Here is a 25846-nt window from a genome sequence, read left to right as displayed (position 1 = left end):
AGCTAGTTCCTTATATGGTGTGAGGGTAGGGGTATGTCCAGGAGCTGGGCAGGAGGGGTGGCTTAGGTGACCTGCCCACCCACTTGGTAGTGGTGTGTGCAGGGGGCAAGCACAGTACCCTGCTTTTGCTCCCCACACCCTGTTTTTGCCCCCAGCTCTTCAGAAGTGGCAGCTGGGTTTTTGGCTGTTTTGTATCTTGTTGTCCATAATTTGTCCCAACTGCACATACATGCAGTTATTTTTAGTCCCTTATAGTTTCGTTGTATTTTGTTGCTGGAGGAGACGTTTGTCCAGGTGCAAGCACTGTAGCACTGCAGCAAAGGGTCCCAGGTCCCAGCCTGCCTCATTCACCCTTGAGAGACTCTAGACCCTTATTCTTAAGGGGTAAGGGGCTAAAGGTCTCTTTTCTGAAACTTCTTCCTGCTGGACAGGAGCCACAGATCCTACCCTACCATAGAGGTATAGAAGTCCCTCACTGACTGTACCAAGGACCTGTAGGGACCTGGGCCACTCTCCGCTGAAATGGTTTAAATTCCTTGAGACATCGTGAGCCTTACATGAAGTTGTTGGAGCCTAGAAGATACAAACTTAACCAAAAGGTTAATTAAGCAAACAAGGGCTAAAAATGAGAAGAACAACAATAGCCTAGAAAGGGAAGAAACCAGATTAACATTGAGAGGGCTTCCTTAACTGTTGACTAGACAGGGGAAGTGATATTGTCTTTGCCAAAATTATGAAGCCATTCTGCTTGGGTGTATATTTTTGTTAATCTCAGGGTTAAAGTTTGACATGTTTCTCTATTTTTAGAATGGAAGGTCTGGACCTGTTGGTCCCAGGTCTCCTTTTTGGACCAAAAAGTCTTAGTCACAGATTTACAACAGTAGGGAAGACAACAAAACACTAGATGAAATATAGCATAAATCAGTATGACTGAAAAGAGAAGGGTTATGAGGAAAATGAAAACCTCCCACCAGAAAGTTTTTATACCTTGCGAGATCCAAGAGAACAAACCAGAGAACCAGTTTTCAACTTCCCTGCCCATATTGAACAGTGAGGATTGTTGGTTAATTGTACTACTTTTGGGTTTTGAACTGCTTCTATGATATATAAAATCTCAGCCCCATATTTTACAAGGGATTATTTTGCATTTGAAAGTCCTCTTTTTTTTTTTTCAGCTAGCTGCATGGGCATGTAAAACAAGAAAGCCTGTGTATATATTTACAATTTTTCCTTCCCCTAAAGTTACAGTTTAGGTTAGGGCTATCAGTTCAGCTCTCCAGGCCAAAATGTTGGGTAGCAAAGGTTTTGCTTCTATAACACTAGGGGTGCTCACAATAGCATACTCTGCTCTCCTGGCTCCATCTTTAATGAAACTACTGCCATCAGTAAACCATTCCTCCTCAGGGTTTTCTATGGCCTGCTCTGTTAGGTCAGGCCTACAGGCATAAACCTGGTTGAGGGTTTCGAGGCAGGAATATGTTAGTTTTGGCCTTTCATCAGGCATCAGTGTAGCCGAGTTGAGGGTGTGGCAAGTTTTGAGGGTTACCTCTAAGGAGTCAAGGAGTAAAGATTGGTATTTAGTAAGGCAGCCTCCAGTTAGCCAATGGTAGCCTTTAATCTCCAGAATCCCTTGTACTTGATGAGGGGTCTGGACTTCCAGGGGCTGTCCAAAGGTGAGCTTGTTAGTTTCTTCCACTAATAAAGCAGTGGCAGCTACTGCCTGGAGGCAACCAGGCCAACCTCAGGCCATGGAATCTAGTTGTTTGGAAAAATAGCCTATAGGCTGAGGAACTTCTCCTAGCTTCTGTATAAGGACTCACAGAGCTATCCCTTGCTTTTCAGCCACCTACAAAATGAATGGCTTTTTAAAATTGGGGAGGTGTGCTCATCCCTTCTTACAAGAACACCATAATCACAACTTAACTGCTGAACAACCATTGACAAAAAAAATGCTGGAACCTACCAAAAAGACACCCTACATCCAAGACAAAGAAGAAGCCACAACGAGATTGTAGGGGGGCACAATCATGATAAAATCAAATCCCATACCTTCCAGGAGAGTGACCCACATCTGGAAAACAATTATACCACAGAAGTTCTCCCACTGGAGTGAAAGTTCTGAGCCCCACGTCAGGCTTCCCAGCATGGAGGTCCAGCAACGGGAAGAGGAGTCCCCAGAGAATCTGGTTTTAGAGGGCAGCAGGATTTGATTGCAGGACTTCCAAAGGACTGGGAGAAACAGAGACTCCACTCTTGGAGGGCGCACACAAAGTCTCAGGTGCATCAGGACTCAGGGGAAAAAGCAATGACTGCATAAGAGACTGGGCCAGACCTACCTGCTAATATTGGAGGGTCTCCTGAAGAGGCAGAGGGTGACTGTGGCTCACTGCAGGGACAAAGACACTGGCAGCAGCAGTTCTGCCATTGTACTCATTGGCATGAACCCTCCTGGAGGCCACCATCATCCTGACCAAATAGCCTGTAGGCTCCAGTGCTAGATTGTGTCAGGCCAAATAACCAACACAGCCCCACCCATCAGCAGACAAGCAGATTAAAGTTTTACTGAGTACAACACTGCCCACCAGAGGGACAAGACCCAGCTCCACCCACCACCAGCCCCTCCCATCAGGAAGCTTGCACAAGCCTCTCAGATGGCCTGATCCACAGAGGGCAGACAGCAGAAGCAAGAAGAACTACAATCCTGCAGTCTGCGGAAAGGAAACTATAATCACAGGAAGTTATACAAAATGAAACGGCAGAGGAATATGTCCCAGATGAAGGAACAAGATAAAAACCCAGAAAAACAACTAAGTGAAGTGGAGACAGGTAACCTTACAGAAAAAGAAATCAGAATAATTATAGTGAAGATGATCCACGATCTCAGAAAAAGAATGGAGGCAAGGATCAAGAAGATGCAAGAAATGTTTAACAAAGGCCTAGAAGAACTAAAGAACAAACAGAGATGAAAAATACAATAAGTGAAATGAAAAATACACTAGAAGGAATCAATAGCAGAATAACTGACACAGAAGAATGAATAAGTGACCTGAAAAACAGAATGGTAGAAATCACTACTGCAGAACAGAACAAAGAAAAAAGAATGAAAAGAAATGACAGTCTAAGAGACTAGAAGGAATCAATAGCAGAATAACTGAGGCAAAAAAACGGATAAGTGACCTGGAAAACAGAATGGTGGAAATCACTGCCGCAGAACAGAATAAGGAAAAAAGAATGAAAAGAAATGAAGACAGTCTAAGAGACCTCTGGGACAACATTAAACACACCAACATTCACAGTATAGGGGTCCCAGAAGGAGAAGAGAGAGAGAAAGGACCTGAGAAAATATTTGAAGAGATAACAGCTGAAAACTTCCCTAACATGGGAAAGGAAACAGTCATCCAAGTCCAGGAAGCGCAGAGAGCCCCAGGCACAATAAATCCAAGAAGGAACATGCCGAGACACATAGTAATCAAACTGACAAAAATTAAAGGCAAAGAAAAAAATATTAAAAGCAACAAGGGATAAACGACAAACAACATACAAGGGAACTCCCATAAGGTTATCAGCTGATTTTTCAGCAGAAACTCTGCAGGCCAGAAGGGACTGGCATGATATATTTAAAGTGATGAAAGGGAAGAACCTACAACTAAGAATACTCTACCCAGCAAGGCTCTCATTCAAATTTGATGGAGAAGTCAAAAGCTTTACAGACAAGCAAGAGATAAGAGAATTCAGCATCACCAGACCAGCTTTGTAACAGATGCTAAAGGAACTTCTCTAGGTGGGAAAGAGACCAGAAACTTAAAACAACCTTATACATATATAGACTGCTATATCAAAACCACATGGGTATACCAAACCCCAAAACTACAATAGATACACACACAAAAAAGGAAAAGGAAGGTGGTCCAGTGGTTAAGACTCTGCACTCCCAATGCAGAGGTCACAGGTTCGATCCCTGGTTGGGGAACTAAGATCCTGCATAGCGTGGCCTAAAAACAAAACAGAATAAAACAAAACAAACAAACAAACAAAACCCATAAGATACAGCAAAAGCAGTTCTAAGAGGAAAGTTTATAGCAATACAATCCTACCTCAAGAAACAAGAAAAATATCAAATAAACAACCTAACCGTACACCTGAAGCAACTAGAGAGAGAAAAAAAACATAACCTAAAGTTAGTAAAAGGAAAGAAATCATAAAGATCAGAGAAGAAATAAATGAAATAGAGGTGAAGAAAACAATCGCAAAGATCAATGAAACTAAAAGCTGGTTCTTTGAAAAGATAAACAAAATTGATAAACCTTTAGCCAGATTCATCAAGAAAAAACGGGAGAGGACTCAAATCAATAAAATTAGAAATGAAAAAGGAGAAGTTAAAACTGACTCCACAGAAATACAAAGTATGGGGACTTCCCTGGTGGTCCACTGGCTAAGACTCCGTGCTTCCAGTGCAGGGGGCATGTGTTAGATCCCTGGTTAGGGAACTAGATCCCACATGCTGCAACTAACAGTTCACATGCCAGGGCTTCCCTGGTGGTATAGTGGTTAAGAATCCCCCTGCCAATGCAGGAGACATGGGTTCAATCCCTGGTCCGGGAAGATCCCACATGCCGCGGAGCAACTAAGCCTGTGCACTACAATTACTGAGCCTGCACTCTAGAGCCTGCAAGCCACAACTACTGAGCCCGAATGCCACAACTACTGAAGTCCACGTGCCTAGAGCCCATGCTCCACAACAAGAGAAGCCACCTCAATGAGAAGCCCACACACCACAAAGAATAGTAGCCCTGCTCTCTGCAACTAGAGAAAGCCCGTGAACAGCAACAAAGACCCAACGCAGCCAAAAATTAATTTTTAAAAAAAGAGTTCACATGCCACAACTAAAGATCCACGTGCCACAACAAAGATCCCGCATGTGACAATGAAGATCCCACGTGCTGCAACTAAGACCTGGCTCAGCCAAATAAATAAATGAATATTTTTTAAAATAAATGCCATTTGGCTTTCTTTAGGAAAAAAAGGAAATACAAAGGATCATAGGAGACTACTACAAGCAACTGTATGCCAATAAAATGGACAACCTGGAAGAAATGGACAAATTCTTAGAAAGGTACAATCTCCCAAGACTGAACCAGGAAGAAAAAGAAAATATGAACAGACCAATCACAAGCACTGAAATTGAAACTGTGATTAAAGAACTCCCAACAAACAGAAGTCCAGGACCTGATGGCTTCACAGGCGAATTCTATCAAACATTTAGAGAAGACCTAACACCTATCCTTCCGAAACAGTTCCAGAAAATTGCAGAGGAAGGAAAACTCCCAAACTCATTCTATGAGGCCACCATCACCCTGATACCAAAACCGGACAAAGATACCACAAAAACGAAAATTACAGGACAATATCATTGATGAACACAGATGCAAAAATCCTCAACAAAGGGACTTCCCTGGTGGTCCAGTAGTTAAGAGTCTGCCTTCCAATGTAGGGGACACAGGTTCAATCCCTGGTCAGGGAAATAAGATCCCACATGCCACTGGGCAACTAAGCCTGCACACTGCAACTACTGAGCCTGTGTGCCACAACTAGAGAGCCCGCATTGCAACTACTGGGCCCACGTGCCACAATGAAGAGTCCATGCAGCGCAACAACAGATCCCGCGTGCCACAACTAAGACCCAACACGCCCCAAAATAAATAAATAAACAGATAAATAAATAAATATATTTTTAAAATCCTCAACAAAATACTAGCAATCTGAATGCAACAACACGTTAAAAGGATCATACCCCGTGATCAAGTGGGATTTATCCTAGGGATGCAAGAATTTTCCAATATCTGCAAATCAATCTGTGTGACACATGACATTAACAAATTGAAGAATAAAAAAACCATATGGGGCTTCCCTGGTGGCGCAGTGGTTGAGAATCCGCCTGCCGATGCAGGGGACACGGGTTCGTGCCCCGGTCCGGGAGGATCCCACATGCCGCGGAGTGGCTGGGCCCGTGAGCCATGGCCGCTGGGCCTGCGTGTCTGGAGCCTGTGCTCCGCAACGGGAGAGGCCACAGCAGTGAGAGGCCCGCATACCGCAAAAAAAAAAAAAAAAAAAAAACCATATGATCATCTCAATAGATGCAGAAAAAACTTTTGACAAAATTCAACACCTATTTATGACAAAAGCTCTACAGAAAGTGGGCAAAGAGGGAACATACCTCAACATAATAAAGGCCACATACAACAAACCTACAGCTAACATCATACTCAACGGTGAAAAGCTGAAATAATTTCCTCTAAGATCAGGAGCAAGACAAGGATGTCCACTTTCACCACTTTTATTCAACATAGTTTTGGAAGTCCTAGCTATGGCAATCAGAGAAGAAAAAAATAAAAGGAATCCAAATTGGAAAAGAAGAAGTTAAACTGTAACTGTTTGCAGATGACATGACACTATACACAGAAAATCCTAAAGACACTACCAGAAAACTACTGGAGTTCATCAATGAATTTGGTAAAGTTGCAGGTTACAAAATTAATACACAGAAATCTGCTGCATTTCTATACACTAGCAATGAAAGATCAGAAAGAGAAATGCAAGAAACAATCCCATTTAACATCACATCAAAAAGAATAAAATACTTAGGAATAAACCTACCTAGGGAGGCAATAGACCTGTACTCCAAAAACTGTAAGACGCTGATGAAAGAAATTGAAGACAACACAAACAGATGGAAAGATATACCATGTTCTTGGATTGGAAGAATCAATATTGTCAAAATGACTATACTACCCAAGGCAATTTACAGATTCAATGCAATCCCTATCAAATTACCAATGGCATTTTTCACAGAACTAAAACAAAAAAATCTTAAAATCTGTATGGAGACACAAAAGACCCCGAATAGCCAAAGCAATCCTAAGAAAGAAAAATGGAGCTGGAGGAATCACGCTCCCTGACTTCAGACTATACTACAAAGCTATAGTCATCAAAACAGTATGGTACTGGCACAGAAACAGAAATATAGATTAACAGAACAGGACAGAAAGCCCATAAATAAACCCACACAAGTATGGTCAATTAATCTACGACAAAGAAGGCAAGACTATATAATGGTGGAAAGATAGTCTCTTCAATAAATAGTGCTGGGAAAACTGGACAGCTACATGTAAAAATAAAAGAAATTATAACTTTTTTTAAAATTTATTTTATTTATTTTTGGCTGCTTTGGATCTTCATTGCTGCGCGTGGACTTTCTCTAGTTGAGGCGAGTGGGGGCTACTCTTCGTTGTGGTTTGCAGGCTTCTCATTGTGGTGGCTTCTCTTGTTGGGAGCACAGGCTCTAGGCATGTGGGCTTCAGTAGTTGTGGAAAGTGGGCTCAGTTGTTGTGGTTCGCAGGCTCCAGAGCGCAGGCTCAGTAGTTGTGGTGCACAGGCTTAGTTGCTCCGTGGCATGTGGGATCTCCCCAGACCAGGGCTCAAACCCATGTCTCCTGCCTTGGCAGGCGGATTCTTAACCGCTGCACCACCAGGGAAGCCCCTGGAAGGCGGATTCTTAACCACTGCTCCACCAGAGAAGTCCCCAAATTAGAACATTCTTAACACCATACAAAAAAATAAGCTCAAAATGGATTAAAGACCTAAATGTGAGACCAGACACTATAAAATTCTTAGACGAAAACAGGCAGAACACTCTCTGACATAAATCACAGCAGTATCTTTTTCCATCCATCTCCCAGAGCAATGGAAATAAAACAACAGTAAACAAATGGGACATAATTAAACTCAAAAGTTTTTGCACAGCCAAGGAAACCATAAACTAAACGAAAAGACAACCCACAGAATGGGAGAAAATATTGGCAAATGATGTGATTGACAAGGGATTAGTCTCCAAAATTTACAAACAGCTCATGCAGCTCAATAGCTCAAAACAAACAACCCAATCAAAAAATGGGCAGAAGACCTACATAGACATTTCTCCAGAGAAGACATACAGATAGCCAAGAGGCACATGAAAAGATGTTCAACTTGGCTAAATATTAGAGAAATGCAAATCAAAACTACATTGAGATATCACCTCACACTAGTCAGAATCACCATCATCAAAAAATCCACAAACAATAAATGCTGGAGAGGGTGTGGAGAGAAGGGAACCCTCCTAAACTGTTGGTGGGAATATAAATTGGTACAGCCACTATGGAGAACAGTATGGAGGTTCCCCAAAAAACTAAAAATAGAGCTGCCATATGATCCTGCAATCCCACTCCTGGGCATTTATCTGGAGAAAAACATGGTCCGAAAGGATACATGCTCCCCAATGTTCATTGCAGCACTGTTCACAATAGCCAAGACACGGAAGCAACCTACTGTCCATTGACAGAGGAATGGATAAAGAAGATGTGGTATATATATACAATGGAATATTACTCGGCCATTAAAAAGAATGAAATAATGTCATTTGCAGCAATGGATGGACCTAGAGACTGTCTACTGGGTGAAGTCAGACAGACAAAGTGAAATATCATATGAGGGCTTCCCTGGTGGCACAGTGGTTGGGAGTCTGCCTGCCAATGCAGGGGACACAGGTTCGAGCCCTGGCCCGGGAGGATCCCACGTGCCACAGAGCAACTGGGCCCATGCAGCAGAGCTGCTGAGCCTGCGCTCTAGAGCTCGCGTGCCACAGCTGCTGAGCCCGCATGCCACAGCTGCTGAGGCCCATGCGCCTAGAGCCCGTGCTCCGCAACAAGAGAAACCACCGCACCACAATAAAGAGTAGTCCCTGCTCGCTGCAGCCGGGGAGGGCCCGCCCACAGCAACAAAGACCCAATGCAGCCAAAAATAAAAAATAAATTAAATAAAAAATATGTATCATATGATATTGCTTATATGCGGAATCTTAAAAAAATGATACAAATGAACTTATTTACAAAACAGAAACAGACTCACAGACTTAGAAAACAAACTTATGGTTGGGGGGGGAGGGTGGCAGGAAGGGATAGTTAGGAAGTCTGGGATTCACATGTACACACTGCTATATTTAAAATGGATAACCAACAAGGACTTACTGTACAACACAGGGAACTCTGCTCAATATTATGTAACAACCTAAATTGGAAAGAATTTGAAAATGACAGATACATGTATATGTATAACTGAATCACTTTGCTGTACACCTGAAACTAACACAACATTGTTAAACAACTATACTCCAATATAAAATGAAAAGTTAAATAAATAAATAAATAAATAATGGAGACCCAGAGCAAGAGTTCTGGTGAGGCCCTGTTTGGTATCACTAAAAGACTTTTCTTGTTCACCAGTCCAAAGTAATGGTTCTGTATCTGGGCCTTCGGTGGCTTCACATAGAGGCTTAGCCATTATCCCGAATCCTGGAATCCAGACTCTGCAAAATCCTGCCATGCCTAAGAGTGTACGAAGATGTTTCTTTGTTTTGGGGGCACTTTGGCTTAATATAGTTTGTTTTCTATCTGGAGATAACTGTCTACTTCCAGGGTTTATAATATATCCCAGATATTTAAATTGTTGCTTTGAGATTTGTGCCTCTTTGTGGGAGACCCTGCAGCCCTGGGCCCCAAGGAAATTAAGGACTTCAATGGTATTCCGATCTGAGGCCTCCATGGTAGGGCTACATATTAATATATCATCCACATACTGTAGAACAGCTCCTTTTAGGTGTATTTCCCTTAATTCTTTTCTTAGGGCCTGGGAGAACAAGTGTGGGCTGTCCCGAAACCCCTGAGGCAACACTGTCCAGGTATATTGTTGCATCTGGTCCAAGTGGGGGTTAGTCCACTTGAAGGCAAACAGATACTGTGATGAGGAATGAACTGGGATGAAAAAAAGACATCTTTGAGGTCAAGCACAGTAAACCATTCTGCATCCCCCAGAACCTGGACTAATATAAGGATTGGCCACAGGGGATGTATAGGGACCACTGCATCATTTACTGCTCTAAGGCCTTGTACCATTCACTATTCTTCAACTAACAGCAACTGGCAGAATAGGGGCATTGCATGGAGACTAACAGGGCACTAAGAGGCCATGGTTTAAGAATTTATCTATGAGGGGTTGCAAACCCTCTTTTGCTTCCAACTTTATGGGGTAATGTCTCTTGTTAGGATAAGCGACTTCTGGCTTAAGGCTAATTTTTACAGGTTGGGCATTTATAGCCTTCCCAGGGATTCCTTTGTCCCAAACTGCAGGGTTTACTTGTGTGTAGAATATGGCTGGGAATAAGCCCTTGTTCTTCCGGCTGATTTGTCTTAGCCAGAGTCAAGAAAAGGAGGCTTCCCTGGTGGCCCAGTGGTTGAGAATCCGCCTGCCGATGCAGGGGACACGGGTTCGTGCCCTGGTCCGGGAAGATCCCACATGCCGCGGAGTGACTGGGCCCCCGTGAGCCATGGCCACTGGGCCTGCGCGTCCGGAGCCTGTGCTCCGCAACGGGAGAGGCCACAACAGTGAGAGGCCCGCGTACGACCAAAAAAAAAAAAAAAAAAAGAAAAGAAAAGGGGCTGCTTGGGGTCTCCTAATTATAACATGGCTCCAAGGGAGCCCAGAAGGTCTCTCACCAGTAGTGGGGTAGGACACTCGGGCACAACTAAAAAGCCATGTGAGATCAAACACTATTCAGATTGGCAAGTGAGAGGCCCAGTGAAGTAATGGGTATAAGGCTTTCCATCGACACCGATCACTGTACAGCTTTCAGAGAAGAGAGGCCCAGTGTGAGAGATTAGGACAGAGTAAGTGGCTCCTGTATCAATTAAAAAATGGATTTTCTTACCTGCCACATCAAAGACCACCCAGGGCTCCTTGATGGAGATGGACATCTCACGTGGGGGGAACCGCCAGAATTCCCGGCTGCCTCAGTTACATAGCATGGCCACCTCAGGAGCAGGAGTCCCCCACCGCTTTGGGAATAGGGAAGGTCCCACTTCCTATGACCTGTTCATTTGCAGACTGGGCATGGACCAGGGGACTCTTTCTGGTATCTGTGGGCCCAGTGGCCAGTTGACTTGCATTTGAAGCATTCCCCCTTGCTAGTTTTACCTCCAGATGAATGGTTAGACTTCCTTGGCTCCCTTGGATTATCCTGAGGTTGCAAGGCATGGCTGACAGCAACCGCCATCAGCTTAGCATGAGCACTAGCCTGCCTGTTTTCACATTGGTTCTCTCTTCCCCTCAGCTTGATCTCGATTCTTAAATACCCCAAAAGCCAGCTCTAGGAGTTGGGGCATACGGGTTTGTGGGCATAATATCAGTGTCAGACTGGCTGATAAAATGTTGTCCCAGCAGGAATTGACACACAGGAGTGGAGGGATCAATGTTAGTAAATTTTCTAAAAACCTTCATAAGCGATCCCCGAAAGAAGATTGGATTTTCTTTTTCTTCTTGGGTCACTCCTTTAACCTTTTCATAGTTAACTGGCTTTTTGATACACTTTCTCATCCCTTCTAATACACATTGGATGATGTGGATCCTGGCTTCTGTTCCCTCTGGGGAATTATATTCCCAACAGGGCTCCTGGCTTAGAAGAGGATCCACCCATGATGAGTAACCTGCAACTGAGAAAGCATTTCTAGAAATGAAGTCCGGCATCCCAGAGACATTTACCAGGAGGCTTTTGTCAGAAGGAGGTCAGAGTGTCCTCCAAATTCTCTTCTTACCTAATGGGATTTTGAGCGTCCTCTACTCTCCCATTGCCTAACCTGATGTTTCTCATCAACCCAGTCCCTTGCACAAGGGGGCGTGAGGAGGACATTTGCATCAGTGTGCTGCCAGGACTCCCCTTGAGGGGATCTGTTATCTATAAAGCTTATGCCTTATAATAAGTTTCCTTATGCAAGGGTGTATTCGTCAAGACTGAGTGTCTACAAAGTTTATAGTGAGGGCTTCTCGGCAGCAACCAGTCCAAAAGGCTGTCTGTCTGTAGCAGTGTGTGGGCTGCCAAGTCCTGAAGTGAAGGGGATCTTAGAGGTGCAAAAAAGGAACTCCTGGAAGAATTGAAGTTGGGTGCAGTAGAAAAAGCCACAGGGGTCAGGACGTCAGGGTCTAGACGTGGGAGTATTCCCATAGGGGATTTTTGGACATAAGAGTAAGGTGAGAGACCAGACAGCGGAAGAACCCAAAACCCTCTCCCCTATCTGCTTGGCGGCTACGATAAAATTGGGAAGAGCCTGATGATTCCATCTGACACAGGCAACAGTAAGTCTAGACAGTGTTTCCCGTGTAATTTAACATACCAAATGAACCCAGTTAGTTTAGGATCTGTCTTTGGGATGCTCCCAGGGCCCTTTGAAGCACCCCAAAGTTAGCTGGAGGTCAAAAGAACTTTAATTAGAATTTGATATTTAGGAAGTCTGTCAAAAATTTCAAAAAGTTTTTTTTGGCTATGCTGCACAGCTTGTGGGATCTTACCTCCCCAACCAGGGATTGAACCCGTGCCCCCTGCAGTGGAAGCATGGAGCCCTAACCACTAGACAATCAAGGAATTCCCTCAAAAAGCTTTAAAACACCTGGTCAGATAGGATCATAGGTCGTTGTGAAACAATACTTATTCCTTGAGCTAGGGTGAAAAAAGGATTTCAAAAGTAAATACAGGGACTTATTTCACCATTGGTGGCGCAGTGGTTGAGAATCCTCCTGCCAATGCAGGGGACACGGGTTCGAGCCCTGCTCCGGGAAGATCCACCATGCCGCGGAGCAACTAAGCCTGTGCACCACAACTACTGAGCCTGGGATCTAGAGCCCACGAGCCACAACTACTGAGCCCATGCACCTAGAGCCCGTGCTCCGCAACAAGAGAAGCCACCGCAATGAGAAGCCTGCGCACAGCAACCAAGAGTAGCCCCCCGCTCACCACAACTAGAGATAACCCGTGTGCAGCAATGAAGACCCAACGCAGCCAAAAATAAATAAATAAATAAATGTATTTTTTTTTAAAAGTAAATACAGACCACTTAAAGGCACTGAAACTCACACAATCTTTTATCAAAAGTAGCATTCCAGGAAAACTGTTCTCTTATGAGAGAGAGAAACTAAATCCAGTCCCCTGCATCAGCCTACTCTTAATAAAATCCATTTACCTAGTCAAATTTAATCCAACCTTAGAAAATCTTGACCATATACAAAACTCTTTTCCCAATGTTCCTTTTCCATAAACCTTTTGCAACTTCCTGTAGTCATATTATTTTGTCCCTTATTCTTTTCCCATTCAGAAACAACCAGCTCTAGGACAAAATCACCCTTTTCTTTTAACAAAATATATTTCCATTCCTCATACCTTCTTTTACTGAAAACGCACATCCTACTTTCCTTAAGCAACCATGAACTGTCTTTGCATTAGCATTCTCTGACTGGAATATCCCACAACCTCTAGAAACATGCAACTTCCCAAAGCACTATTTTTTTGCTCAGTGTGGTATGTGGTACAAGACATGTGTTTAATAAAGCCAAACATCTTTAGTTTCCCCCTCATAAGAAGACAAAAGTTGTAAAGTCATAAATTTACATCTGTTTAGCAATTAACGTGCCAATATTTCATCTTATATGAAATGGCCTGGATACTCAATGAATGCCTATCATTTAACTTAATATTGCTTCAAGTTACCAAAATGTGGAGAGACTATTTTAGATGGATATTTCCAAAACATAATTATTCTTATAGAGTTTACCAAAAAGCTCTTACCTCAGCAACATTTACTTAAAAATGTAATCATATCAGGTTATTTTCCCTGTTGACAAATTTTATAACAGAAACAATATGCATTTATTGACTTCCAGTAACCCTAGGAACAATGAAAATATTATATTGTTCTTAATGTTGATGACTCTAAAGACAGGTCTGTATTAATTAAGCCCACAACCTTAAACTAGCTCTAATACCAGATGTTAATTTAATATTGAATATTTCCCAGATCACATGAACGTGGAATGTATTCTGGTGAGTTTTATATTTCTGAGAATGTATATACATGCTCAGTTTCCTTTAAGCCAATTAAATACAGCTCATTTACAAGTTAATGTTTACATAAAGAGAGACAGAACCAGAGATCTCATAGTTTTCCCACTTGTATTTAAAAAGGTCTCTTTTTTTTCCTCAGTCTGGGGGACTACAGATGGATCAGATAGTTCCTGAGAGCCCAGGCAGAATAGTTACATTGCAAAGGCAGAGGAGAGAAATGCAAGCTCCTCGCTTTTTTATTCTTTTTAAAATCCCACTAAGTAACCCAAGGCTGGAGTCTCAGGCAATGTGAGCTGTGTTTGTATTTCAAGGCTTAAGTGCTCCACAGGGCCCACAATTTCAGCAGAGACTTGCAGGAGCAACCGACAAAACTATGTAAGACAAAGATCCTTTTACTCGACACGTACCACCGACAAAAACTTGACACAAACAAAGACTTTCCAGGATAAAGGGGATGGGAGTGCAGGTGTAAGGATCAAGGGAGAGGTAAAGGGAGGAGAGAAAGACTAAAAAAAAAGAGACAGCAGGAAAATAAAGGTGAGAATACTGGGACAATAGGACTTCCAGCCACTACATGATATGAGGTTTGAATTCTATCACTGTCATAAATCTCCCATCAGGGACAGCCCACTGGACCAAAGTCTCCACGGTGTGAGGCGAGCCTCTCCCATCTTTGCTTGTCACCCATTACCGGCCAGAGGGAGCATGGTCTCACGTGCTGAGAGGAGTGATACTGTAGCTGCCCAACACCCACTCTCTCCAAAGGATAAGACAGAGGAGTAGGAAAGGACAGAGAAAGAAGTAGATATCAGCAGAGGGAAAGGGACAAACAGGAGGGGTAAAGCATTGCATGAAAGAGGGTACTGAGGCCCCCAGGGGCCAGAAAGGCAGACTTACCAAATGTGGTGACGAGGTGAGGTTCAGGCGATCTCTTGTCACCCACGGGGAAGCTGCTTTCAGTGGTCCCAGAAGTGCCCAGATCCTCTCCCGAGAAGAGGGAGAGGTCCCATGTTGGGTGCCATAAATCTGTTACTTGTCAGGATTCTTGGCCTTCCTTAATCAATGGAAATTGATAAGAGGCCAGACAAGAAATTTGGGCAAGGCTTTTCTGGGGCCCCTGCTGCAGCAGGGGGCAGCGAAAACAAGTAACAGGTTCCCTTGCTCGCTCCCGGGTGGGGCTCTCTGGTTCCTTACATGGGGTGAGGTTAGGGGTGTGTCCTGAGGTTGGGCAGGAGGGGTGGCTTAGGTGGTCTGCCCACCCCTTTGGTGGTGTTTTGAGCACAGGGGGCATGTGCGGTACCCTGTTTTTGCTCCCGGCTCTTCAGAAGTGGCAGTCAGGTTTTTGGTCTTTTTCTATCTTGCTGTTCATAATTTGCCCCAACTGCCCATGCACACAGTACTTTTTAGTCCCTTGTAGTTTCTTTGTATTTTGTTGCTGGAGATGTTTGTCCAGGTGCAAGCACTGCAGCAAAGGGTTCCAGGTCCCAGGTCCCAGCCTGTCTTACCTTTATTTGCCTAGACTTCTCAGACCTGGGGGAGGGACCTGAGGGGCCTCAAGTTAATGCGATTGAGGTCCAGATCAGGGTTTCGAGAGTTCACACGAAAATGTTACTGAGAACGGGTTGGGGGACCCCGTCACACGGCCTCCAACACAAAAGACGCGAACTCGCGAAGGCCCCAGCTTTGACCTACCTGAGGCCGGTGCCCAGGGCCGTGAAGTCCGGGACGCATGAGCCCACGCGGGGGCTGCTGTCCGGAGCCAAGAGGGAGGGATCCCGGGCGTTGGTCCCCCACCCCGCCCCCTCGTGGTGCTGGTGGCGGCAGCGGATGATGCGGCCCCTTTAAATCCCGGCCGCCCCGCCCTTCGCAGCCGACTCCGCGGCGGCCCGGGATCCAGGCCGGGCCGCGGCTCTCGCCGCCCAGCCTAGCCCAGCCTGGCCCGGCCCAAGCGCCGAGCCTAGGCGGTCCACTCCCCGCGCCCCAGAGGAGCCGTCAGCGCGGTGCCCGGCCCAGTCCCCAACCCGGCAGGCCCGCCCGCATCCCTGCCCGGCCCCGGGCTCCCAGCCCCTCCCCGCCCCGGGGCCGGGGCCCCTGCAGCCTCCAGGTCCCCGCGCCCCGGCCCCGGCCCCCCCGGGCCATGCGGCCTCGGCCCCGCCGGCGCCCACCGCGCACCTGAGGAGATGAGGCTCCGCAATGGCGCCTTCCTGACGCTGCTGCTCTTCTGCCTGTGCGCCTTCCTCTCGCTCTCCTGGTACGCGGCGCTTAGCGGCCAGAAAGGTGAGCCCCTCCCCCGCCGTCGCCCGCCCCGCTCCCCCTCCCACACCTGGGCGCCGGCGGCCGGAGCGGGGTCCGGGCAGCTGCCGCGGAAGGCGGCCGGAAGCCGACGCGGGCGCCCCTTCCCCGCCCGGGCGGTGCGAGAGGACGCCCCTCCCATCCTCGCTCCCACTTGTTTGCTGATGGAATAACGAAATTCTCCTCTGGCCTGGGCTGGGCCGCGCCGGTGAGCGGGAGTCGGGTGCCCCGTGCGCGCTCAGGACCGGCCTCCGTGAGTACAGTTCTGCCCGTGTTAGGGCGGGTCGCTCCCTCTGGTGAGCTGGGGACCTCAGAGTTCTCAGAGGGGGACAGAGACACAAGGTCACAGAGGTGGCTGTGCCAGAGGGTCCCTAAGGTACCGACTCCAGGCACCTGGGTACACCGATCCTGAGACAGGAGTGAGGAGGCAGCCAGACATCCAGGCAGTACCATCACTTCACACCACCTCTCCACCCCAGCCCACTGTGGGTGCGGCTCCCTGGGGCCTCCACAGCCCTCCTCCAGGACATCTGGCCCCAGGACTCCTCCACAGGGATGTGGGTGCTGCGGAAGCCTTCCTGTGGCTACTAACCTGGGGGGTGCATGGAGGGCCTCATGAGCAGCCCACCCAGCCCTGGCTACCGGTTAACTTATTTTGTGTGGTCTCACCTGAAGTTTGGTTAAGCTGACCAGTCCACCATCATGTCCCTCTGCATCTGGCCAGCACGCTTAGGACTGAAGGGGCAGGCCCCAGCACTGGTTGGAGTTGCTCTGTGTTGGTTGGGATGGCTGGGGCTGAGTGGGGCCTTGTCTGACGGTTGAAGGCTGAGGAGGCGCTCGCAGTCCCTTGTCTACCCAGCCTTTAGCACAGGAGGCACCGGGAAAAGCTGCTTCCTTCCTGCCGTCTGGCTTTCCTGCAGGAGGCCTAAGCAGGATCAGGCTGAGGCCAACTGACCCTCTGCCTCCCTCCCACCTCCTGCTTCCCTGTTCCCCAACAGAGGCTGTGGGAGAAGCCGGAGCTTCTCTGACCCTCCAAGTCCCGGTGTCCCTGCCTGGCTCCTGCCCGCCCAGCTCAGCCCAGCCCTGTTTGGGTGAAGGCCTGGGCTGCACTTGGGGCTCCAGAGGGCCTGAGGGGAGACCCCCTAGGACTTGGTACATGGAATGCATGGCTGAGGCAGAGTTCTCCGTAGATGGGGTGTGTCATCTGGGGGAGGGCATTTTGGACCCTTGGGAGAGTGGCCATGTAAGCAGCCTGGCATGGAGGCCAAGGTGGAGCCATATCTGACGGGCTGGGGCACATTTGTTCAGCTGTGAGTGGAGCGATGATCCCTTGCACCCTGTCCTGGGCTAGGCCGCAATTCCTGTGTGCCTCCAACAGCAGACACTGGCCCTCAGCCAGGTGTCAGGAATTGCAGCACCAGCCTCCCACCAGGGCATCTTCTCTGTGAGTCTGGCTGGCCACAGTGTCCAGGAGTGAGGGAGATACCCATGGCTCCATTTAGGGCCTACTCTCCCTAAGCGGGGCATCGAGGAGGGCCTGGGGAGCATGAGAGCACCCCTACTCAAAGAAATGTGGGGCTCAGATTCAGGGGTCCTTGTCCCTTGGGTGCGGCAGTCCAGAAGCCTGTGTGACATGTGACAAGAGGGTCACCTGGGCCTTCCCCGTCAAGGGCTATTACTGTTTTGGGAGTCCCAGTAGGGTCTGGTCTTTGGAAGCTTGAAGAGAAGACTGAGCCTGGGCTCTTATATGAACCTTTCTCATTCTTACATTCAGACGACTGTATCAAGCCCATGGGGAAACCAGACTAAGTCTGAGGCCAGACTGGACCTTGGCTTCCAGCTTGCAGTGCGTAGGAGGCTCAAGAGAGGGCTGGCCAGGCACCGATGCTTAGAGGAAAGGCAGAGGAAGCCGTATCTGTAGGGAAGGGAAGAGGTGGGCAGGAAGCCAGAGAGGAAGGGAAAGCAGGAGCAGGTGGCATCCTGGAAGCCAAGGGCCAGGAAGGACACATAGGCCTTGGCAAGACGGACCCTAGATACAGGGTTTCAGGCCCACTTTCATATCCAGCCTTGACCAAATTTGTGCAGCAGCTCCACTAATGCTCAAACTGTAGCCCTCAGCCAAGCACCTGCTGAAGGTCCCCAGGGAAGACAGCAGACCCTCTGGGGGGGTGGCGTCAGCCACACAGCCCTCCCCAATGTCTAGGCTGTCTCCTCTCTTGGATTTCAGCAATGATAGATGCCTGTCTTGACCACTGGGAGGGTGGGTGCAAGTCCTGGAGAGGAGGTGAACACCTGCACCCTCTCCATGCCCCTGCCCTACTGCAGGACTTTTTAAAAAATATATTTATTTGGCTGCTCCAGGTCTTAGTTGCCGCCCATGGGATCTTCGTTGACGCGTGTGTGATCTTCCTTGCCAGGTGCAGGATCTTTTAGTTGAGACATGCAAAGTCTTAGTTGTGGCATATGGGATCTAGTTCCCTTACCAGGGATTGAACCTGGGCCCCCTGCATTGGGAGCTCAGAGTCTTAGCCACTGGACCACAAGGGAAGTCCCCTCACCGCAGGTTAACAGCAGACCTTTGCTGGGCCTGGAACCTGGCTGTGCCCCTCTGAGCCTGTTTCTCCTTCCCTAAGTACAGAGCACAAGGTCTGTGCCCAGCCTGGCTCTTGAATCTGTTTCTTTAACAAAGAGGGAACCAAAGGGAAGACTGTGGTCCATGGGCTTCAGGTATCCTGATTACTCTGCCTTCTGGTGGAGGAAGGGGTGGGAAAGCCTCCAGTAGTGTGACCACAGCTGCCCCCAGGACTTGGGCAGAAGAAGGCTCCTAGGAAGGGGGGCCAGGGTAGGGAGCAGGCTGTGCCCAGGCCTTGGTGGTCAGGGTGATTCAGATAGGCAGGGCCCACCGCTGCCACTGGCCTGTCCCCCTGGGGCAGGCTAAGGTTGGACAGAGCTCAGCCTACTTAAAGATCAGAGAAGGCCACGGGTTTGCGGGGGGTGGGGGAGGACAGGGGCAGCAACAGCAGTCAGAGGAGGATGAGGTCTCCTTAACCTCCCTCCACTTCACAGAGGGCCCCACTGCAGGGAGCTGCCTTGGGTGTAGCCAGTGGCACAAGGGCTGCCCCTGCAAGACTCAGCAGCTCCACAGCACTGGGGTGGCATTGAGGAGGGCATCAGGGACAATAGGTGGGTGGGTAGGGACCCAGGCAGGAGGGAGGCCACCTGCCTGTGTAAGCAGCTCTGAACTCCCTCCTGCTGGGCCTCAGCACCTCCAGTCCCCCCTCCCTACTGGCAGCTGGGCAGGTGAGTGCTGGGGGTGGCCAGCTCCCTGTTCAAGGGGTCAGGTTTCCAGGGTAACCTGGCCTCAGAACCCAGAGCAGAGCCTCAAAGATCTGGTAACCTGATTCCTGACTCCCTCCCCCAGCAGGGCTGTCCCTGAGCACAGAAGCTTGAAGTGGCCTGGCCTTTGGCCCCATGGGCAGTGTGTGGGAAGGGAGATTGGGCAAGTTGCTGACTCTGGAGTGCCTCATCAAGGATCTGCTTGGCTCCCCCACTCCTCCCCCCACAGCCTCTCCATCCTGCGTAGGGGCTACCCCTCCCTCTTCCCCAGGACTTAGCACTTCAACCTCTGCCCCAGCTGCAGAAAGGGGGTGTCCTGAGATGACCGAACTTTGCCTTGGTCATGACCTTTGGTATACCCGATTGTGGGGACGTGACACCATCCCAGGGCATCCTAGGGGCTGTGACACCCCCCCACACACAAGGGATCAAGGAACATAAGAGCTGCCTGAGGGTGAGAGTGGAGATCTGGAAGGCAACTAGGCCTTGAAGGCTACATGGGTTTTCATCAGGCCCAGAAGAGAAAAGGGGATTCCAGTCAGAAGACACAGCATGTGTGAAAGCATAGACATCAGACAAGGAAAAGGAGGTGTGTGTGATGGCAAATAAAGAGGGCAAAAGCCGGATTAGGAAAGGCCTTGAGAGTGCACAGCCTGGCAGGACCTGGCTGCCTTAGCAGCAGATAGCGATGTTGTTGATGTTGTTTGTCTCATTCTTGCTCGCTGGGCCCTGCCAGACCAGTGGAGCCATGTACTTGGCACCCTGAAGATCCCTCTCCACTGTCAGGCAGCCCTACCTCTGTGCTGCTTCTGGCCCATGTGCACCCGTAGTGCCTGCACATGGGGCCCAGTTGGAGGTTCTGACACAGGCCCCCCTGGGGTGGCATGGTCTAGGCCTAGGACAGATCTCCAGAGAAGCAGGCCTCAGGGCACTTAGAGCCCTTGTCCCCTTGCTGCTGCTGACTTGCTGAGGGACCCCTGACTAGTTTCTCAACTTCATTTGCTCCTCTGAGCATTGGGGGCTGTAACTGCAACAGTCCCCACCCACCCACTCCCACTGGACTGTGTGAGATTGCAAATCCAGAGCTGGTGCCTAGTGAAGAATGACAGCCATGAGGACAGCGGCAAATGGGTGCCTGGGGCTCAGTCCTACTTGCAGGATACCGGGGGAGAGTCCAGGGAGGTTTTCTGCCCCCATGGGGCCTTGGGGATGGGGCTGCCTGTGATCTCTGTGAAGGGGGATGGGAAGCAAAGTGCAGAGGCTGAAAGAAGGAACAGAGGAAGGTTGGCCTCAATGCTAAGAACTCCTTGAGGAAGGTCTGGGTCCTTGTGCCCTGGGTGGGTCCTTGGGTGGTGCCCTACTTCCTGGAAGGAGGAGATGCTGCAAGGAGAAGCAAGAAGGGGCTTTGGGAGGAGAGGGGAGGGGATGGAGAGGATTCAGTCTGAGCCTTTTCAGCCTCAGCTTTGGTTTGTCTCACCTGGGGTTGGAAGTGGTCCTGCAGCCCTCCCACTTCAGATGTCTCCTCAATGCAGAAAATAAAGAGAGCACTGGAGAGGGCTAATTCCCCCAGTGGAGGCTTTTCTTCCCCAAGTGTGAGTGTCACTGTGACTTCAGAGTGACCCTTATGTAACCCCATGTGGCTCACATGTGGCAGGCATATGAACAGATGTGTAGGCTAACACTCAAGGAGCAGTACCTCAGCTCTAGGCTGCCCCCTGATGACAGCCTGTGTACCACCCACAGGCGATGTGGTGGACGTGTACCAGCGGGAGTTTCTGGCGCTGCGTGACCGGTTGCATGCAGCTGAGCAGGAGAGCCTCAAGCGCTCCAAGGAGCTCAACCTGGTGCTGGACGAGATCAAGAGGGCCGTGTCGGAGAGACAAGCGCTGCGAGACGGAGACAGCAATCGCACCTGGGGCCGCCTAACCGGTGAGCAGGAGCGGGAAGTGGCAGGGGCTGAGAGGCTGATGACGGACCGCCTTGTCTGACCTGTCCCTTCCCGACCCACCCAGAGGATCCACGCCTGAAGCCGTGGAACGTCTCGCACAAGCACGTGCTGCACCTACCCACTGTCTTCCACCACCTGCCACACCTGCTAGCCAAGGAAAGCAGCCTGCAGCCCGCCGTGCGCGTGGGCCAGGGCCGCACCGGAGGTAGGGGTGGGGCCCGGGAGGGGCGAGTGGCGGGTGGTGGGACGACCCCCACGCAGTGCCCAGTACCGACCCTCCGCGTCCCTGCAGTGTCAGTGGTGATGGGCATCCCCAGCGTGCGGCGCGAGGTGCACTCGTACCTGACTGACACGCTGCACTCGCTCATCTCAGAGCTAAGCCCACAGGAGAAAGAGGACTCGGTCATCGTGGTGCTGATCGCTGAGGCAAGTGGGCTGGGGCACGGGTCGAGGGGACATTCAGAGGAAGACACACGGCACAAAATAACAAGGAGAATGAAAACAGCAACATTTCGGAGCAAAAAATTCTCAGAAGTTCAATCGTCAGTTTCACTCACAAACTTAACAAGATAAAAAATTAAAAGGAAAGACATTTTAGCGCCCCCTCGTGGAGATGCCAGTTATAGTCCGTCCCACCTCTTGGACCGAGGTATCTAAAAGGGCTTTTTCTGAGGCACCTGTGGCCCCCAGGCCCAGCCTTACTTAGCCTTCAGGATGGTGGGCTCACTCCTTCCATGTGGGAGAGAAGGCTGTGTCCTTCCCCCAGCCCTTTCTTCCAGGCCATTTGGGCTAGCAGCCTGGCTCACGGAGGGCACTTGGTCTCCCCACAGACTGACCCACAGTATACCTCGCTGGTGACGGAGAATATCAAGGCCTTGTGAGTACTGACAGCCCGACAAAGGCTGGTGGAGGGAGGACCCTTTGCAGGGTGTTGGGCAGACAGGTGCCAGCTGTGCGCCCCCACCAGCAAGATGCGCCATCCCTCTGTGGGAAAGGGTACTTCCCCTCTTGGCTGAAAAGGGGTGGGCATGTAGAGATGACCCAACCCCTCTGGAGCCTCAGTGCCTCAGTAGGGTGGGTGTGGTGTCAGGGATGTCTGCCTGGTGGGCCTTAAGAAAAGGATGGGGTCTAGCTAGCTCAGCTCTGTCCCTGTTCCAGTCCCTGGAGGCTGCACACTCACTGGGCCTTCCTGTCCCCCAGGTTCCCTACAGAGATCCATTCTGGGCTCCTAGAGGTCATCTCCCCTTCTCCCCACTTCTACCCTGACTTCTCCCGCCTCCGAGAGTCCTTTGGGGACCCCAAGGAGAGAGTCAGGTACTAGCACTACCCACCTCCCTGCGCCCCCAGCAACCTGCCCACCTGTGCTAAGAACCTAGTCTGTGGGTGTATGAGTCCTGGGCACTTCACTGCAGCACCTCCATTGTTCCATTGGAGGACCCCTGCATGGGGGGGGGTCTCCTACCCACTCAGTGGCCTCTGTGGTAGCCACACTGGAGGTGGAGGGGGTCTGAGCTCTTGAGGCCCCTGCCCCTGGCCCACAGGTGGAGGACCAAACAGAACCTTGATTACTGCTTCCTCATGATGTATGCGCAGTCCAAAGGCATTTACTACGTGCAGGTGAGCACTAAGACCCTTCTCTGTCCCTTTTCCCCCTGGACCCTGGATGGGCCTGGGTGGCAAGCCCTGCCCTGCCCCTGTGCCCATCCTGAGTCCCGGCCCCCTTCTGCCTACCCACCACTGTGCAGCTGGAGGATGACATCATAGCCAAGCCCAACTACTTGAGCACCATGAAGAACTTCGCACTCCAGCAGCCCTCGGAGGACTGGATGATCCTGGAGTTCTCCCAGCTGGGCTTCATTGGTGTGCCACCCCCCTCCCTGCCCCACTGACCTGACCAAAATATCTCCATCCAGCCCACTTCTGCCTCTCATCATCTCTCAGCCCCGCGCCCTGTTCCAAGCCCTAATACCATGCAGTGTCGTGCTCTGAGCCTTTGCCTGGAGTGCCCGCTGCAGCCCCACCTGGCCTGTTCCTGCCTGCGCTCTGCATCGGGATGTTTGGGCTCACCATCCCATCTGCCCTCTTGTTACCTGCACCTGCCTACAGCCAGCCAGAGGTTTTGCTGTGGGACCCTTCTCAGTGTCCCCCACAGGGACTAAGAGGAAGTAGGGCAGGGCAGAGCTGCCTACTCAGCACCCCTTTCCCTCCAATCCCACCCTCAGGGAAGATGTTCAAGTCACTGGACTTGAGCGTCATTGTGGAGTTCATCCTCATGTTCTACCGGGACAAGCCCATCGACTGGCTCCTGGACCATATTCTGTGGGTGAAGGTCTGCAATCCTGAGAAGGATGCGGTGAGCAGAGCCTGCACAGAGGTGGGAGGGGGCGGTGGAGCAAGCAGCCTCCAGTAGGGACTGTGTCAGTGACCATGCACCTGACAGGAGGAGACTGTGCTGCTGGCTGGAGGAGTTTCTGTCTTCAGAGGTAGAGTTGAGCTGAGCCCTAGTGTGTGTCACCCTCCCTCCACAGAAGCACTGTGACCGGCAGAAGGCCAACCTGCGGATCCGCTTCAAGCCATCCCTCTTCCAGCACGTGGGCACTCACTCCTCACTGGCGGGCAAGATCCAAAAACTGAAGGTGGGCAGTGCCACACTCAAGCCTGGTTGAGTACAGCAGAGCCTGGGCTGAGGTTGGACAAGGAGGTAGCAGGGCAAGTACAGGGCCCACCCTAGCACCATTGTCCCTCCTCCACTGTAGGACAAGGACTTTGGGAAGCAGGCATTGCGGAAGGAGCATGTGAACCCGCCAGCAGAAGTGAGCACAAGCCTCAAGACATACCAGCACTTCACCCTGGAGAAGGCCTACCTGCGCGAGGATTTCTTCTGGGCCTTCACACCCGCTGCAGGGGACTTCATCCGCTTCCGCTTCTTCCAGCCACTGCGACTGGAGCGGTCAGTGCCAGCGCCCACAGGTCCACCTTGGGGGAGGGGCAGGGTGGCTACCAGAGTAGAGGCCTCACCACAAATTTCTGGACCTGCAGATTTTCCTCTGTGACCGCCCACAAATTACTTAACCTTATTAAGTTTTCTTATCTGAAAAGTGGGGCTCAGAACAGTAGCCACTTTGTAAAGACTAAGTCCAACAGTGCCCACAGGAGCTCAGTGACATTGCCCATCACCATTGTCCTTAGAAGTAAGGCCCTGGTTGCCTTGCACAGTCCAACGGCTGCCCCGGGTGGTGCCCAGCCTCACCCAGTACCTCAGGGCCCACCTACTGCACTCCTGGCCCAGGCTTGGCCTTTCTCTGCTGGGTAGTGTGCCTGGGCAGTGCCCCACCCCTGCAGCAGCTCATAGGCCTGTCTGGCCACAGGTTCTTCTTCCGAAGTGGGAACATTGAGCACCCAGAGGACAAGCTCTTCAACACATCTGTGGAGGTGCTGCCCTTTGATGTGAGTGTAGTAGCAGGTGGGTGTGCACTGAGGCCTGCCCCTTCCACAGCCACTGGCTTCAGCCTCTTGATTTTGCCCCCAGAACCCCCAGTCAGACAAGGAGGCCCTGCAAGAGGGCCGTTCAGCCACTCTCCAGTATCCTCGGAGCTCTGATGGCTACCTCCAGATCGGTAAGTGAGGGGCAGTCAAGTGGAGGTGAGGGGAGAGGCAGGAGTCTTGGGGCAACCTCTCATTGCTGCCCTCCCCCAGGCTCTTTCTACAAGGGTGTGGCACAAGGAGAAGTGGACCCAGCCTTTGGCCCCCTGGAAGCACTGCGCCTCTCCATCCAGACTGACTCGCCGGTGTGGGTCATTCTGAGTGAGGTGACATAGGGCAGGGCTGGGTGCAGGGCATGGGGTGCTGTACCAAATAGCTAGACCAGGGCTGCTGTCTGAGACCCCAGCTGACACTGAGCCCGGCTTTTCCAGATCTTCCTGAAAAAGGCTGACTAAGCCAAGGGCTTCTGAGGGTGCATTTTGGCTGGCCCTGAAGCCCACGAGACCTGGGATGTCGTCGCCGCTGCCCCCGGAGGGCCAGGCGCGGCCACCCCAGTCTGAGGGGTTCTGCCTGGCATCCCACTCCACTGGCCTGGGGTGGCCGCTGGCCCGGAGGCCCCAGGAACTGGTGCTGCCCCGCCCGTCGGCCGCGGGGAAGAGGCAGGAGGCCCCCACACTGTGCCTGAGGCCGGTCCGCGCCGCCCGGAACCGGAACCGTTCGCACCCTGGCCCCCTTGAGCCAGGCCTTTATACAAGAGCCTTTTCCTGGGAGCCCACTGTCTCCGCGCGAACACTGGAATGCATATACTA

At 50.3% G+C, this 25846-nt stretch overlaps 2 protein-coding genes and 1 long non-coding RNA gene across 5 annotated transcripts in view; 2 read left to right on the top strand and 1 right to left on the bottom strand.

Annotated features, from left to right (window-relative positions):
• LOC136794092 (uncharacterized) overlaps positions 1-16362 on the bottom strand; it is a 19849-nt gene extending 3487 nt beyond the window's left edge. The window contains exons 1-2 of the long non-coding RNA XR_010840393.1: positions 16151-16362; positions 14876-14962 (exon numbers count right to left, since the gene is read on the bottom strand). This is a non-coding gene — a long non-coding RNA (uncharacterized lncRNA). The remainder of the gene's footprint in view (positions 1-14875; positions 14963-16150) is intronic.
• Positions 1-25846, top strand: part of HNRNPH1 (heterogeneous nuclear ribonucleoprotein H1) — a 264799-nt gene that overhangs the window by 66734 nt on the left and 172219 nt on the right. The gene's annotated exons all lie outside the window — the stretch shown is intronic.
• MGAT4B (alpha-1,3-mannosyl-glycoprotein 4-beta-N-acetylglucosaminyltransferase B) lies at positions 15846-25846 on the top strand. Of its 2 annotated transcripts, XM_059060529.2 has the most exons (15): positions 15905-16255; positions 21350-21535; positions 21619-21759; positions 21847-21980; positions 22385-22431; positions 22755-22868; positions 23096-23171; positions 23300-23414; positions 23777-23907; positions 24083-24190; positions 24311-24504; positions 24923-25001; positions 25084-25171; positions 25251-25363; positions 25469-25846. In XM_059060529.2, the coding sequence occupies exons 1-15, from the start codon at positions 16159-16161 to the stop codon at positions 25490-25492; spliced, it is 1647 nt and encodes a 548-aa protein (XP_058916512.1). In that variant the 5' UTR covers positions 15905-16158; the 3' UTR covers positions 25493-25846. The 2 variants fall into 2 exon arrangements, with proteins under 2 accessions (XP_058916514.1, XP_058916512.1); XM_059060531.2 differs by lacking the exon at positions 22755-22868 and having other exon boundaries at positions 15846-16255.

The sequence above is a fragment of the Kogia breviceps genome, chromosome 4 (genome assembly GCF_026419965.1).
Source record: "Kogia breviceps isolate mKogBre1 chromosome 4, mKogBre1 haplotype 1, whole genome shotgun sequence".
NCBI lineage: Eukaryota > Metazoa > Chordata > Mammalia > Artiodactyla > Physeteridae > Kogia > Kogia breviceps.
This window is presented reverse-complemented; position numbering and strand designations above follow the sequence as displayed.

What these genes read in the sequence shown, in the direction of transcription:
- MGAT4B (XM_059060529.2), top strand. Translation starts at nt 16,159, where the DNA reads ATGAGGCTCCGCAATGGCGCCTTCCTGACGCTGCTGCTCTTCTGCCTG. An exon ending in GGGCCAGGGCCGCACCGGAG is followed by an intron (nt 21,760 to 21,846) that starts GTAGGGGTGGGG and finishes GCGTCCCTGCAG; the next exon opens with TGTCAGTGGTGATGGGCATC. An exon ending in TGTGGGTCATTCTGAGTGAG is followed by an intron (nt 25,364 to 25,468) that starts GTGACATAGGGC and finishes CGGCTTTTCCAG; the next exon opens with ATCTTCCTGAAAAAGGCTGA.